This window comes from Siphateles boraxobius, unplaced genomic scaffold (genome assembly GCF_051911475.1).
Source record: "Siphateles boraxobius isolate OS27281-9 unplaced genomic scaffold, OSU_SipBor_1 86, whole genome shotgun sequence".
In the NCBI taxonomy this organism is placed as follows: domain Eukaryota; kingdom Metazoa; phylum Chordata; class Actinopteri; order Cypriniformes; family Leuciscidae; genus Siphateles; species Siphateles boraxobius.
The window spans coordinates 1,341,539-1,358,960 of NW_027509215.1; the positions used below are offsets into that span (position 1 = coordinate 1,341,539).

General features: G+C 37.8%; 1 protein-coding gene across 5 annotated transcripts in view; it reads left to right on the forward strand.

The window, feature by feature from the left end:
- Positions 1-17,327, forward strand: part of crlf1a (cytokine receptor-like factor 1a) — a 23,251-nt gene extending 5,924 nt beyond the window's left edge. For 3 of the 5 annotated variants that reach the window (XM_077221870.1, XM_077221869.1, XM_077221868.1), the window contains exons 2-9: positions 312-797; positions 3,407-3,685; positions 5,234-5,363; positions 5,923-6,092; positions 10,408-10,565; positions 11,895-12,063; positions 14,593-14,774; positions 15,583-17,327. In XM_077221870.1, coding sequence (XP_077077985.1) covers positions 740-797; positions 3,407-3,685; positions 5,234-5,363; positions 5,923-6,092; positions 10,408-10,565; positions 11,895-12,063; positions 14,593-14,774; positions 15,583-15,606 — 1,170 coding nt within the window. In that variant the 5' untranslated portion in view covers positions 312-739 and the 3' untranslated portion in view covers positions 15,607-17,327. Of the gene's footprint in view, positions 1-311; positions 798-3,406; positions 3,686-5,233; positions 5,364-5,922; positions 6,093-10,407; positions 10,566-11,894; positions 12,064-14,592; positions 14,779-15,582 lie in introns of all 5 variants that reach the window. The other 2 variants (XM_077221872.1, XM_077221871.1) reach the window with 1 other exon arrangement.
- The last annotated feature ends 95 nt before the right edge of the window (positions 17,328-17,422 follow it).

Consider the following 17,422-nt stretch of genomic DNA (forward strand, 5'->3'; position numbering starts at 1 on the left):
TTTATTCAAAAACAGTTTTTCTTTTTATGTTCTGTAGAACATTTGAGCATGTGGATGGAATATAGAAACGAATATTATTTTTCTGTCGTTTTAGGTTCATATTATCTACCTTCTTTCGGGCTTATTGAAATATAATATTCATATTACAGATAGTATGTCAAACAATCATGCATGGTCTGAGACAAGGTGTAGAGGTGTACTTTTACTCCTTCCAGTCAATTAACACAGAATAATGACTCTGCTTTAAGTGACTATCCTTAAAAGGGCTGAAGTGGAAAGACTTCCCATTAAGAGATTGTTCTAACCCACAGGTAGGCTGGAATTTCGGGATTCACGAGGAAAGGGAAACAAGAGGAGGGCATAGACAGAAGGAAGGGAGGAATAAAAACGAAAGAGGCAAAAATGACTTGGAACTGTGTGGGAAGACATGGGAGGAGCTTGCAAAGTATAAACTTGGATGTTTCCTAGCAGTGCAGAGCCTCAGCACGGTAAACGATGCCAAAAGTAAATGAAGAGGACGAATGCACCGTCGCATTAACAGAACATTTAGCGGATATTCTTTAAAGTTCAGTCTTCTGGAATATCCGCGAGACGCCCGCAGCTCAGGAACTGACGCTGGGATCAACTGTTCGGGTGCACTGGAGCTGGACTCGGTGTGGCATGCGTGGATCAAATATTCCTGCATAGACCAATAAGACTCTCTTGTCCTAAAAGAAAGAAAGCGAACATTTGTCAGAAGATGATCTGGCTGTTGTTTTTGCTGCTCTGTGCTGCCGGCGTGTTGTCGTCTTCCACCCGTGAGTACATTTATAGCTCTCTGTGTGTGTTACATGTGTTCTTACGTACCTTCTTCATCGAATGGGATTTTGGGGACTTTGCGCGTTTCGTATTGAAATGATATTGGTAAATATAATAGTTTGAATAGAATAGTAACTTACTTTTAAGTTTTTTAATGTTGAGGTATTTTTAATGTTACGTAGGCTACGATGGTAATAAAAAAAAATTAAAAGTAGGTATCCAGCATCTGCGAATTAAGAACAATATTTTTTTGTGAATAGATAAAAAACAAATGAGGATGTACCAGGTTCTTGTTAAGAACTTTTTAGAACTGTTTATTATATCGATGCATTTAAAAACTTTGTAAAAAAATTTTTTAAACAAAACATTGTTTTATTGTCACATTATCACAACACAATTGGGTATTTAAATATTGGTTACATTTCTTTTTACAATATTTTAACTATTTTCTCTTTTTTTTACAGTCTTTAATGTAGAAAGTTACACTACCTTAAGACGTTAAGCCATACAAAAATGTCAAAATTATCTTAATTTTAACTTTGTAACACTTTAACTGAAAACATGTTTATTGTAGAAGATGTGAATTCAGGTCATTTTTGTATGAATTGCATTTTTAACATATTTTAAATTAATGTCAGTTTTTAGTTTTTAGAACAGCATTAAATGTTTTATGTACATTGGAAAGCTGTTGTTTTAAACTGCTTGGTTTACAAATTGCCCAACTGAAAATTGCACTATATTGAAAAAGTCTGCTAGGGGTTAAAATTTCAAAAGGTCGGAGCTTACATATTTAATTTAACACATAGAGGGTTCAGCTTTATGAAGCACAATAAAAACCCTAACATCATGTTTCTGAAGCTTGTTTTTGTAAAACCTATATGACTGCAAGAAAAGGTTCACCTCAAATCAACACAGAGGTGACTATTTCTGTTCATAGCTATGTTGGTGAAATATAGGTGCTTGTGAAAGTTTAATTTGCTTTAATGAATCGCAGAGAACAATGTATCAGGATCAAAGGGCATACTTGCGTTTTAAATAACAAAGGGCTAAATTATTAATAGCTATCGAGAAATACATTTACAATGCAAGTGTTTAGCACATTCCCCTTACGTGACATTCGCAGGTGTTGGTGGAGGGGAAGCTTGAGAGTAATTACATCTAAATAAGTATTGCCTCATTCACACCCTCACTGCCAGGCAGGGAATTAAGAAAGTGAAGTGCATTACAGCCACTAATGATGGTAGACTACACTTCCTTCTCCTCTTTATACAGTTTAACATTAAACGCAAAAACGTCAGGCTGACTTTTTCTGGGCCTCAGTGAAATATAAACAGAGTTAAAAGGAAAAAAAATGTGTAGACAAGTAACCTTTTAAAGATCATTGCGGTTTAACAACACGGGCAGGAATGTCCAAAGGGTGGTCCCGCTGTTCACCGTCTCAGCGGTAAGATGTGCATCCAAGCTTTACTGCATTTCCCTTGCCATTGCATTAGTGATGACAGGACTACAGGATTACCTAATGAGATCTTCTGATGTGAAACCAAATATCTTACTGCTCATTTCCTATTCAGACACCTGTGATAAATACTTGTAATTGCTACTGTCATTAAACAGTTTGAAGTGAAATGTTTTCGAGTCTGAATTTTGTAATCAATTTAAATGAAACACCACCTTTTGAAGACTATTCAGCAGTGATACAAGACCTATAAAGATCCTGTTTCATTAGTGTTATAAGATAAAATAAATGATTTGTATCTTTCCCCTTTGATACGGAGAGAAGATTTCACTTCGAATGTGTGCTGAATATGTAATCTCTCTTTTAAGGTTAGTCTATCTATCCATCTTGATGTAATTACATTTAATCACACGGCAGTTCACTCATCACATCCATTACCCAATTGTGTTGAATTAACACTTTTTTTTTCTTTTTTTTTTGAGGGATTCCACTGTCACTTTACAAGGGTGATAATGAACTCCAGTAGGTTTTACAAAATTATAATTGTGTGTGAGTTTTTATTATGCTGATTGTTTGGGATAATTCAGCGCAGTAATAAATGTCTTCTGAACTTCTGAAACACTCAAATAAATGCACAAAATGTACAGTTACGCAGCTAACTGGAATACTTGATTGTTATTGGTCAATCGCAGCTTTCTATGGCCAAATAATTGTTAATTTATTTAAACATTGTATCGTGCAAGCACTATTTTTAACGCCGTGCTAGTTTCATATATTTTTTATTTCATATATTATCTCAAACCAATATTTCATGTGCAAATTATATAATGTTCATTCATTTATTTTAAGTGTATTTCAGTTAGTTAGTCAATCCAATAGGTTAGATAAATGTACAGTCAGATGAAGACGGACCTTCTGACTTCACGTATTCCCTTTCATAGTAAATGGATATCATCTCCTTTTGTGATAATCTTGCGTATCCCACATTGCTCTGATTTAGGCTGTCACTATCAACCTTTTTGATGTGTTAGTCATGAGGTCGGTCGGTCTCCTTCAACATCATATAATTTGAACTCACCCATAACCAGACAGCCTATAATAACCATGCTGCCTTTTTCCAGCTCTAACCTGCTATATCTTGCCCTCCCTCAGAGGTGGCTACAATCTACCCTCAAGACCCTGCCCTTCCCATCGGCTCCAGCCTGACGGCCACATGCTCAGTGAATCCAGACCACGGCATTCATGCAGGCTCACTCTACTGGACACTAAACGGGAAGCGTCTTCCCAGCAGCACCTACAGTGTTTTGAGCCCCACCATACTCAGTGTCACCCTCCCGCGGCTCTCCGGGTCCCGCCAACGTTCCGGAGACAACCTTGTGTGCCATAACAGCGGGGGTCATGTGCTGGCCGGCTCCTGCATCTATGTTGGCAGTGAGTCTTGTCTAGCATATTGTTTGCATTTACTGCGGAGTGTGTTTAATTGGCTATTGTGAACGCCGTCCAACTGAAATACAATTAAATGGATTTTGTGGGTAATCTTGGAGTCTTGGGGAATATAGGTCAGACCTAGAAGTATTAAACAGTCTTTGACCCCCTGCCACTGGGCCACAGTTGTTGCAGTATTTAATGTTTTCTGCCTGTCCACCAATGAACTCGAGAGTTGTTTAAGCCCCTTAAGATAGCTATCTGTTCCACTGTTATGCTTTTAGCACCTGTGTGGTCCATTATAGGCGCTTTCCTCGACTGACGTGTATGACAGAACAAATGTACCGCATTTGTCAAGTTACATGGAATGGTGGCAGTATGGAAAATTGCAAACACAGACACACACACACAAATTCGGAAATTGAGAGAGCGAGACATAGTCATGGAAGCGAGTGTCTGGTCATTTGGAAAAAAGATTGAAAGCAAGAAATAGAGAGACGTGTGTGTGTGTGTGTGTTGTGTGTTTGTGTGTGTGTGGGTGTGTGGTACTGTGTTGACTCAAGCTCTCTGAGGTCTCCACTGTAAGGTTTGGTTCATCACAGTCTTACACTTAGACGTCTTTTGTTCTCAGCTGAATGGAATCTTGGCCCTATTCCTGAACTTAAATGAGGATGACAGCTGAAGATACTCATCCATTATTGAAAATATTTAAAGTCAACACAGTCAAAATTGACCCTATTTACTTTCTTAATACACGGTTCTGATCTTATTGTGAATGATTCATCTGTGGACAAAAAGGCAGTATTTATAAACATTCATTAAACTTATTTTCTTTTGAAATTACTTATTTTTTAAGAGATGTTTTAAATCTCTTATGCTCACCAAGAAGGCTGAGTTTATTTGATTTAAAAAAAACTAAAATTATTTTGATGGATTTTCAAATGTAATTTATTCCTGTGATGCGAATGTGAATTTTCAGCATCATTACTCGTCTTTAGTGTCACACAATCCTTCAGAAATCATTCTAATATGCTAATGATGTGGTCAAGACACATTTCTTGTTTTTAAAGTTGAAACTGACTGCTTAATACATTTGTAAAAATCGTGATACATTTTTTTCACGATTCTTTGATGAATATTGTACATATTTAAAATATTATCTATGTATAAAATAATATATAGAATAGATTAAATATATAATATACACTGTTTTATATAGAGAAAAAATACAAAATATAATGTAAGATATTTATATTAAATATGAATATATATCTTTACCAACTGATTAAAATCAAGTTTCGTCCTTCAAAAGTAAAATGAGTTGCAAACACTGTTCGTGTTGACTTTAAACCAACTGATTATTTTCTGAAAATCTGAACATCAAGTGATTTTCCATACTATATCTACAGTACAGAATTTGGTGTTGTATGTAGTGGAAATCATCAAGTATAATTAGTGCATCTTTAATTAGGTGTTATGAGAGGCATGAGTCACTTTCCACTTACTCACTTTGACAGCTCAGTGAAAACTCTTTTTTTCTTTGTCTGTTTTTAGTGCCTCCTGAGAAGCCTGTGAATCTTACCTGCTGGTCCAGGAACACTAAAGACCTCACCTGTAGATGGGCCCCTGGGGGCCAGGGAGAAACCTTCATCAAGACAAAATACACACTCAAATATAAGCTCAGGTCAGTGCCACAGGTCATTCACACTCATGTTAATGCCTCTTCTCAAATTCACGCCTTATCTTGTTTGTATATTTCATGTTCCCACATGCCTATTCACTGGAGGACAGTGGATAATTCCTAATTCCTTCTTATGGGCACATGCCATATATTGTTCTTTTCTTTTTTCTTTTTTTGTCAGGGCGAAAGACTGATGAAAACAATTACTTCTAATTACTTAACATTAGTCTAATTTTTGTTAGTATTTTTTTTTGCATTTTGTTATTTTTATATTTATTTTTTGTTTTTTTAATTAACATTGGCTTTCATGCCCAGTGAGCAGATGGAATGCAGATTCCAGACACAGCAATTTTCCCCATTCCCATACCTGAAGTAATAATTCACAATTAAGGAACCATTCCCACATTTGACACTATATGATTGGTTCTTCCTTTGGCTTTAAAAAAAAAAAGCCTTCACATAGGGAACCCACAATAAATCACAGCGGTATCACTACGAATGTACAGTGTCCAAAAAGTTATCGGAACCTTTTAGAAAATAAACCGTGTTTGCTCACCTGTAGGTGGTATGGACGAGAAAAGGAGTGTGAGGACTACAACGCGGGAGATCCGTACACATGCTACATCCCCCGCGACCTCGCCCTCTTCACGCCCTACGAGATATGGGTGGAGGCATCTAACCAACTCGGGACTGCAACATCTGATGTCATCTACTTGGATATCTTAGACGTGGGTGAGTGTGCCTGACCTTTGGCCCCCTTTTTAGACACAAGCCCCAGGTGTTCTCCTCATGGGCAGCATGCAATACGAGAGGACCACGTGCAATGTGAGAGCGCCACTCCTTGTAAAACTGGGTGGAGGCATGACGAATTGCAGCGGTCCATCGCAGCGTCATCCGTATCCCTTTGCCTCACAGTATCTACCCACCTACTCACACATACCTGAAAAACCTTGCAGCCCCCTCCTTTACAGACAAGTGGAATTTTTACAAAGTTTTGCACTAATCCTAGTACCGTGACCTGCCTGGAGCTACTGGTTAGCAATGTGACTGGAATAGGGTGAAGTCTGTTTTGTTGAATCCTTAAGATCTTATGTGATTTGAGTACAGGCCAAGCTTGCACATAATCTCTTCAAACAGACATTTTAAACTACAAACATGTTAATAAAAATGGAATTAGTATTGTTAGGACTTAAGTATAGGGGCATTGTGTCTTGGCAAGACATTAGAAAGTATTTGATATTAAACTTAAATAGCCTTAACATTGAACTAAAGCCCCACGTCCTTAAAAAGGAGATGAGAAAGGTTATAAACTTTTACATCCTGCTTGTATAAATCAGTGTAACTGCACCTGAAGGGGGAGGCAGGGCAATTTTGAATGGAAAGTGCAGTAAGAGGAAGGTGGGTGCTCCTCGAAACATGCCATAGTTATGACACAGCCACCACACCTAGTGCCTCCACCTCCTTAGCAACAGAGACAATGCTCATTTATGTTACCAGTTAATTAAACAACAGCTTTGAGATCCAAGCAAACTACAATTGCTTGGAATGTGAAGCATTATCTATGCAATGTCATTTTATAGCAGTTACACCAAGATGCAAAGCAGAAAAATACTGAGCGAATAGTTAAATAGAATAGAATAGGATAGAATAGTGGTATATTTCAGGGGCGGCGCTATGGTGGGGCATTCAAGGGCCGTGGCCCCCCCCCCCGTAGCGGTCATTGATGCCCCTCCTACCACAGGCCATGGTGTGGCCTAATAAAATATCCCTTTTAGTTATTTTTTTAATATTAAATAGTGGCATAACTTTGCTTTAAAAAGTGGCTGGCACAGCAATCGATTTAAATAGTACATTGTGTTTAATTTGTCGTTTAACGAGATCTAATATGTGTTGGTGGTGAGAATGTTTACATGAAGAAATAAATAGATCCGATCCGACTACGTTTTGTTTGTATTTCAATGGTCCAGTGGTAGCACTTTTGCCAAGCCTGTCAGAGGTTCTGGGTGCTAATCCCCACTCGTATAGTTTTTTTTCCTCATTAAAACCGATTGTTTATCAGTGGTTGTATATCAAACAGGGTTTGTGTGCATTTTACTTTGCGATATCACCGGAACGAATAGAGAGTCTCCGCACAAGCCACAAGAGAACACTGTCTGTATCCACACCAATCGCAGCGCAACGAGCACTTTGATCACTTGATTTCAAAAACAACACATTTCAGCATGCTAGATCGCCTCTTATTTAACAAACGAACGAAATGAATGCTCTGCTAGTTAACTGGAGATGTTTTATTTATTTGTATTATTTGTTTATTAGTATTTGTTACATCCGTGGCGCGAGATGTTTCAAAAGTAGGCTAGCTCAGATTTCTGATTTCTTAAAAAAGAAAATAATAATAACTTAGGGGGCAAAATATTTTTTAGTGATTATGTGAATTACACTGCGCAAACCAAAGTAAGAAGGGTTGGCTCTCAGTCTCCACAGTACATAAAATATTAATTTAATTTTATTTTATTTTTCGTGTTCGCATTTATGAGAAAAAAACAATGTTACAGACGTGTTCTCCGTTACGGACGTGAGCGCTCACTAAGCGGCACTAAAATATGCTTTAAAACTTTCACAGAGACATCAAACAGAAAGCACAAAATCTTTCTTTAACCTGAATTTCGTTTTGTATTAATTGTACCTTAATTTTAATCAATGTTTCATCAACCAATTGCCTGGATTTAATAAATAAGAAGTAAATATAGCAGACGATAGATAAGAAACGGAGGCGTCGGCGCGTGAACTGGAGCTCGTCTCATAGCCTAAATGAACCGAAACTCAGCGAATAAGGTAGCCTAGCCTTCTTGCCTTACAGACATGTCTACTTTTAAACAGAATAATTCAAAACGAAAGAAAACACTACAGACTGCTCTCTGCTTTTGTAATCCGTATGAAATGTGCATTTCTCTCTGGCGCATTCACTAGCCTACTGAAGATCGCGAGTCAGCATCGTCAACTTCATCTTAGCCGACACTGGCAAAGAAAACACTTGTTTATTAATAAACAATTAAAATATATCCTTGCTATATTTTACATATTCATAATCATTACTTTTGCAGGTTCTTTGTGACAGCTTTTAGGTGCTTTATTGGCAGCGCCACCCTTACAAACACGAGTCTCCACCGCATCACCGCACACACCAGAATAGGCCTGTATATATAAAATTCTGACTATATATATATTTATATATATAAATTCTTGCTAAGCCCCTGGCTGGGACAATATCGACCCATGGCAAAAAGTGGTGGGGACATGACCCACCCGCAAATTACGCCTATGATTAAATGTTTTTATAGCATTTCTGCTGTGTTGGACTATGATGTCGCCACTGCGTCAAAATATTTCTCAAGCGGCTGTGCCCCCCCGCCGATGACCCAATGCCCCTCCAGTAGATCTGCTGTGGCGCCGACTCTGGTATATTTAATCTCATTTGAATCACATGAAAAAAAGTCTCAGCCTGCAGACTGAAGTTCATTCATTGATCAGTTTGCCCGTGCAAATTGCACACACAAAATTGATGTAGCTTCCTGACATCACCAGTTCCAAAATGATCGGCTTGGTTTGCAAACTGGAAGTAAGGCAGGCACACAGTTATTTTTTTGTTTTTTTTTAAAGATCCGATGCAATTTATCGTATACAGTAAGGCAACATTTTTAAGGTTTGTGGCATCTTTTTTTTTTTTTTTGACCCACTTAAGTAGCAAGTAAACTAGATATCCATGACACCAGAACTATATATTACAATAATCGGTAGTTATGGATAGAAATTGTGATCACAAAATCTATACACATTCTGTGTTTCTGTGTTTTCTGTACAATTTAAAGCAACACCAAGTAACTTTTCCTCTGCGGTCGCCCTACAGGTTGGAATAGTCCATTACCGTTGTCGTAAATAATTTAGCCTACCGTAGCCTACTGTCACACGCGCACGCACATGCTCTGTGTTTATCCAGAACTGGCTTTGGAATTACTATCACTAATGCTAGCATGTAATCAATCAAAAACGCTGACGTAAACATAAACTAAGAATCAACAATTTTGGAAGCGATCAAACATTTGAGGTGATTTTGGAAGTTATTGTAATCTTCACGGCATTCAATTCAGAACAGCAGTGCTAGAAAAACTGTTTATAAATACAAAATTACGTGCTTATCACGAATTATATGTTTGCACGATAGCTAACGCCTTATCTAACATTAGCCAATCGAAATATAAAACAATCTAACATGTACACACATGCACAGTGTTTTGAAAACTAAAAAAAATAGTATTACTTACAAGTCCAGTAACAAAAAAGCGAAGTGACTATCAGTCTTGCATCTTGCAGCCTCCTTCTCCTCTCCCCAACGAGTGTAAGCCGGTCCAATGTTCACTCTAGTTCGAGCTCTAACTCGATCATGCTCCTGTTTTCTTTTCCTCGCCTCCTCCGACATCATACCCTTCCTTTTATTTCCAGACTCCGTCATGATGACAATCCAAAAGCTACCCGGCTGCTAGGTCTCTTACATGTAGTTGTAGTCTACTGTTGAGTACGCTCCACCTATCGGCAATTGTAACGCTTGCCATAAGGCAAGTCAAATTAGTAGTTTTCTTATGTCTCATTAGAACTACAGAAACGCGACCCGATCTGGCAATCTTACATAGCGTGGATATATCAAATAAAGGACCGCAAAGCTGTGGCATAAGTGCATTTCACCATGTCACGACTTGATGAACCACTGAAACGATTTTGGAAACATTATTTTAAGGTAAAGAATCTTACTTAGTGTTGCTTTAAACTGCTGTGACACTATATGAATCAATTTTGTCTGTGCCAGTCTATTAGTGTGTTATTTATTTCATACAGTTCATAAACAGGATGTAGAATTGTAATTTGAATGTAAAGAAGTAGACTTAATTCAACTTAATTACAATACGATGGTTGGATGGATAAAATAAGGGGCTTTTTGTCGCAGTGTTTGTCGCAACCTTATCCTATGTTTTTCTCTCTTTTCCTCTCCCAGTGACAACAGACCCACCGACTGACGTGACAGTGAGCCGAGTGGGCGACCTGGAAGACCAGCTGACCGTGCGTTGGGGGACACCGCCTGCACTAAAAGACTTCCTCTTTCAGGCCAAATACCAGATCAGATACAGACTGGAGGAAAGCAGCGACTGGAAGGTACGATCAGTGTGCACAGTTCGTCAGCGTCCACCATACGCACTACAATGCCCATTATCCTCATTACTATTACCATCTTCCCACTACCACACCCACTTGTTTTTGTAGTGCAAATTGTGCATGCATGGGAGCTAAGTCAGCTAGGTTTCTCAGTGTTAAAGCATTTGCAGAGTGGCGCAATGATTAATTATAGCGGTTCAAAAGACAACAGCCATGTTTCAGTAGAATTTGGGGTGTTTGTATTACTTGTATGAAACGTCATTTCCAGCTGTAGCAGAACAGCACATGGTTTCCAGTCCTCTGGCCACGGAAGAGTCCGGTTAAACTTTAGGGCTTCAAATAAACTTAAGCTTTCGCTGTCCCCATTTCGCTCATATGGATCCAATCAGTTGGCAGGTTTCCTTCTGAAGCTGGGCAGAGTTGGGTTACATAATTTTTTTTTCCCCCTTACCCATCACTGTTCTGTCAGTTGCACAGTCCTACATAGTTAACAAAGTCAAAATATGACAGTGACCATCAAAAGCACATCATAGCAGATGATCTGTTTTTTTCTAAACGCGATAGAAAGCTGCATTATCACCCGGGCCGTTCTCAACCCCACAGATTGCTTACATAGTCTGTACGAAGGGAAATAATTACCCAGCATGCCTGTTACACGGCAACCTGATGATGTTAACATTCTGCCACTCATCACGTTCCAATAGTAATGATGGTCCTCGGATTACGGAGCTGTGCATATTAACCGTGTTTGTAGCTTTTGAAATGTGAGTCTGGAAATGGACCGCGGAGAGGGACTGATTCAGGGGTACCGGGATTGTAAATAATTACAGGGGGCCCAGGCTGTTTCGACATTCCTGCATTTGAATCCCAAGTATACCTCTGCTTTAGCACACAGGAAGGAGGAAGCATTGAGCCTGGCATGGCCCTGTCTACATCTCGTTGATGCCGTCTGCACCCGTGCAATCTTAAAATCTGTAATAAGTAATAGATAACAGATTTTCTCTCAGGGTAGTGTTGTTGCTCGCTGTGTATATGTAGAGCCAGGATGCAGTCCAATTATTTGTGTGTGTGTCCCTGTCATTTACCTCCTGTCTTTTTCTCTGATATACGTTGGTATATTCCCCAGGAGCACAAAAGGGGGAAATTTCTTTGTTCTTCTTCTTTGTAAATGGGCTTGTGTGAACTTGCTTAAGGATTTGAAAGTGAATGGCTTTTTTTTCTTCTTATAGAGAACATTAAATATGCCCGTTAGGGTAACGGTGTGTGTGTGGTATACGGCCGCTGTATGTGTTTGATGTAACAGACTGTTTTGGGTGTCTTTCTCTGCAGGTGGTGGATGATGTTGGGAACCAGACTTCCTGCAGACTGGCAGGGTTGCGGCCAGGCACAGTGTATTTTGTGCAGGTGCGCTGTAATCCGGTAGGGATTCTGGGATCTAGGAAAGCAGGCATTTGGAGTGACTGGAGTCACCCAACTGCAGCCTCAACACCACACAGTGGTAAGAGAAATATCATTTACGCTATACTTGCAAAAGCGGTGACTTAGCGGAACCTATTTTATTGGGTAGTTTACAGTGCTAATACCATGGTATTTCTTAAAGTACCAGGTAAATACCATGGTACCAAGTACAGAGGCATCACTATGCTCTTCTGCAAAAAAACAAACAAACCGAAAACCATTTTAAATTGTGTGTTCACTTTATCTTACAGTACGTACACTTTCAATGTACTTACCAAGAAAGTGCTGAGTAATATAAGGTAACTACATAGGTTAAGATTAGGTTCAGGACAAGTACCTAGCTATTACCCAGTTATTGTAATTACTACAATAAGTATAGTATATGCACATGTGAAACAGTACTGTAACATAAAGTGCAACCAAATTTGTTTTATTGATTGAAGTTATAAAACAGGTCTTGATTGAATGAGCCACTTTAAAAAAAAAAGCTATTGTAAATACACACATATGATCACAAATTCCATGTTAATGTGTCATTTTTGTGTTGCTTGGCAATGTTTAATTAACCATATTACTTGGCAAAAGTATTCTTTATTTATATGTAAGAATTTTCATGTATTAATAACATTTTTATTGCCAATGTGTGAACAGCTTTTGACAAAACTCAAAAAACGAGACCTTCCTTGACCTCCTAGGTTGTCTATGAAAGCCTGTAGACTGATTTTTTATGTGAAGGACGATTTTTCCGGGAAAATCTAAAGGATGTGACTTTTATGCACGCTCCCGAGAGCCTCTTATCCATTCTATGACACAAAACAAATGTTTTTGTTCAGGATAGTGCTGAATGAGCTATTCTGTACTGTAATGTCAATGTGGCATGCAAAGAAAAGAGATTAATTCAAACTATAGTCTCACATAGCCAGATCTATATAGACTATATTATCAAATATAGGCCTACTTTATAATCAAACTACTATAACAGTGTAATTTTAATTACCTCATCTGTCGACATGATGCCGGTGAATTGGAGAGCAATTATCTCTCCAACTGGAGAGAATATTTGCTCATAATAATATTTGCTCATAATAACAAGGGTTTCCGAATTCTACATACATATAGCCCCTTTAATAAAAACTTGGTTAACTACATTAGTTACCAATGAAAAATAATAAACAAAGATAAATAAATCCTGTAGCAAATGTATTGCTCGTTGGTAGTTGATGTTAGTTACTAACCGTTAACTAATGGGAACTTATTGTAAAGTTATTTAATTTAACTTATTTAAAAAGCACAAATAAACACAATTATAGTTGACTGTACAGTACAGAGAATAAGTGTATATATAAAAAACACATAATTAAATTAAACATATAGTTTATGATGATTTAAATTCCTGGGTAATAAGATATGACTTTAACTTCAATTTAAACTCATACCCGGAGGGTACAGATCTCACAGATAAAGGAAGACTGGTCCATAGCCTACGTCCAGAAACTGCAAACACACGGTAACCTCTCAACTTCAATCTTGTTCTCGGATGAGACCGAGTATTATTGTTTGTGGATCAAGCATCTGACCAGCTTATTCAGGTTTAGTTCTGACAAATAAGAAGGCGCCAGACCATTTAGGGATTTAAAAACAAACAGTAGTACTTTAAATTCAACTCTATAATCCACTGGCAAACAATTGAGAGTCATTAGAAATGGAATAATATGTTCCCATTTACGGACCCCAGTTGAAAATCTGGCTGCAGCATTTTGAACCAATTTAATTTTAACCAATTATGTGACCATTTGAAGGGGTTTAGGCACTTATCAATTTCAAGATCCCTGTTAACATAATATACACAACATAAAAAACACATCATGCATTCTTCTTGTAGCTATTTAATTCTATTTGAATTTCCATTCATGTAGATTATGATATTATATAAATAAAAAAATTGAATGATTCTAAAGTCATGTAGTGCAAAGGGCCTCGTGTGGGAAGCACAAGTTTGATTCCAGCTCAACCAATATATAAATTCAATTAGTTCCCGTCCAATTTGACTGTTTTTGTTATTAATGATGACAGAAATCCCAAAAGCAACATAGAAAATAAATAAATATAGCCAGCGTCTCTAGTTAAATGGTAATCAGATTGAGATGTTGTCTTCGCTGGCCTTCGTCATATTTTCACATTTTGGATGTGTCGTGCAGTCCATGCTATGATCAGATACATATTTCCGAGACGATGCTCGGTCCAGCAGACACCAACTAGCACATGCAACGCATTACTTTAGTCATACATCTCCCCATTTTGTGGCTTGCCAGAGAGCCACGGGGGAGTGTTGGATATATGTTTTCAGAGGATTGTTTCTGAAGATTAACAGATTAACTCCTCTGCACATTAACTCTTCTGGAGCGGCCCACATCTGGAGCTCAGAAATCTGCTGTTTATTTAAAATGGAAAAGGATTTATTTTTATCCCAACTTGTGTTTGGTTGGCTGTATAAACTGCGGCCTGTATCTGTGATAAGCGCATGACTCCCTGGATGGACATGTGTTGATTTTTGTCTTTCGCCCGGCAGAGCGGCTGCTGACAGGGTCATGTGACTCAAAGGCAGGGCAGCAGAACTCCACGTTGCGGCGGGACTTAAAGCAGTTCTTTGGCTGGGTGCGCAAACACGCCTACGGTTGCAGCGGGATGAGCATCAAACTTTACGATCAGTGGCGGGTCTGGCTGCAGAAATCTCACAAAACACGCAACCAGGTTGGTAAGGAGATTTTCATTCGCATTCTACTTGTTTTTTAACCACAAACTCCATTAATCACGGTTTGAGTGTCTGGTTTTCTTCAGCTTTAGTTTCTTTAACTGTGTTATGCCAGGAATATTTGCTCTCATAACACTGTGAGTCTGGATCCATTGCCTTGAGTTATTGGAGTTACCCGAGTTAATTGAATTAAAGTGCTTCTTGTGTTATTGTACCGAGTTTCCTGTGTTTTGCTCGGTAACCACATAAGTAAATAACATGAGGCGACTCATATGATTTCAGGTAACTTATCATAAACCATTGAAGTAAACCGGACTATTTAAATAAACTTGAGTAATGAAGTTCTGAACGTCGAGTATCATTCAACATATTAATTTAGTTCTGAGTTCACATCTGTCAGATTCCACAGTAATCTTGTTTTGGAAATGACAGGGATTGTCCTTCACTCGAGAATATACCCAGCAGAGACTATTTGCTCCTTTCATGTGTCCCTAATGTGCTGTGGTCTGTGTTATACGAGAAAACATGACCCAAATGCTTGTCAGCATCACAGAAGAGTGTATGGAAAGATCTAACTGCATCATATTGGATGATCCAACGTTGCCAACAAGAGATAAACCCCTTAGCAATTATACTAAGAATATCTAAATCTCTAAACCGCAAATATGCAAAGACTTTTCTTAACTACTTTTTTTGCCATCTCAATCCGTGCAGAAACCATGATCTCGGGTTGTTTTTGAATGGCTATTTGAAGCCTTTCATGTTATGGGGCGTTTATCTGATTGCTGTAATATTGTCTGCTTTCAGGTTCTTCAAGGAGATAAATCATAGCACGTCGCTCCTGGCAGGCAGAACATTTAACAACAACAGCACACTGTGGAAGAATTCACATTTTCCAGGCCGCTGCTTGGCTCAGTGCAAGAAAGTTTAAGTACAGCTGGTTAAAGTACAAAGGTGACGGGCATTTGGTCCCTTGGACACAGATTGAATTGTGCAGTTCTTTACAATGCCTTATTATACAGGAAAACAAACTGTTAAACGTCTTTCTTTGATAATAGCCAGGAAGATCATGTGGATTATATCCTCGCATCTCGCTATCCGTGGAGACAAGTTCTTGATCGTGTCGGGAAGCAATTAATTACAGGTCACAATTTGCACATTTACTTAAAAGATGGCTATGCTCGAGCAACGCTTAGCTGACGTGTCACATGGTCTATATGTGGACCCATAACGTTTTCAGATCTTGCTAACTTTAGCTAACCTGTATTTTAAAAAGGTTCCTCATGGACAAATGAAAAAATGTCTGGATGTTTTTCATCCAATGGTTTGTGTAACTTCAAGACAACTGGAAGAATTGTAAGACCATCCAGTTTTACCAAAGGTACCTTTCATGAATGTTTGAGTGTGATCGTTGTGACTATACAACAGCAGTTTACCTAAAGAAATTTGACAGGTATACCTCACAGAACATCTTGCCACTTTTAGTCTCCTGTTTCTTTTATTAACCGGCACATGGCCTATCAAAAGTTGCAATGATATGCAATACTGAACATATCAGTACATAGAAATAGACCCGTTGCGTTTGAATCTCAGTTATAAAGTTGGACCCACTGACATTCACTATATTCAGGATCTACACTACGACAAAATTAACATGTTGGAAACTCAGAGTGGACTCCATTTAATGAATGGAGAGGAAAGTTATGGCCAGCCAATGTTCTCTCTCGTGTTTATATATGTGTTGCAGTTACAAAACTGTAACTGTGTTTGTAGCATTGAACTGTTTGAAAATAATTTTATGTATTGAGACATTTTACTGCTTTTATTTTTGTACTGAATTGTATCCACATATTTAAATTTAAAGTTATGTTTTGACTCTTTAAGTTATGTGTAGGTAGATTATATTATTATTGACTGAATTGTTAAACCCTAATATTGTTCATAAAAATCATTCTTAAAGATAAAACGTATGAACTTTTTGACGGAAAAAATCAGTATTTTTGTCTTATAAACTTGTCTAGGAATAATATAAAGCAAGATAATTCTACTTCAGAAATAAATGTTTTTAGAGAATGTAAGTAAGGTTCTTCTTACCACATTGAAATCTTTGTTTTTCTTTTTTTCAGCTTTAACATCAATACATTTTGTTAGATGTATGCTAAAACAATTAGGGAAAGAATTTTTTTTGTAACTTTACTTTTTATACATTACAACTTTTTGGTATATACTCTGAAAGCAAGACACTTTTTTTTCGCTCAAGGTTATTTATCTTTATGGATGTTTAGATATTTTTTACTTCGAAATCAAGACAACAGTACTGATTTTGAAATAATGTTTTATTTAACTTTTTAAGAAGTACAATACAAGAGAAAAAATGCACAAAGCAGAAGTGTTTTGCCAGAGCATGATTCTCTACAGGGAAAAAGATTAATGTGTGTACGAGCAGTTGTCTGGTTAAATTAGTGCTCTTACACTGGCCTCTTCCACGGTCAGTATTTCACTTTTCCCTAAGTGACACCCACAAAGAACAAAAAATAAAACACTTTAGGCCATTGGGTTTAGAGTCCTCCTTTAACAGCCATGTGACTTCAAATAAATACGGTTCATAAAATAAAAGATGCTCTATGCTCTTCTAACAATGACCCCG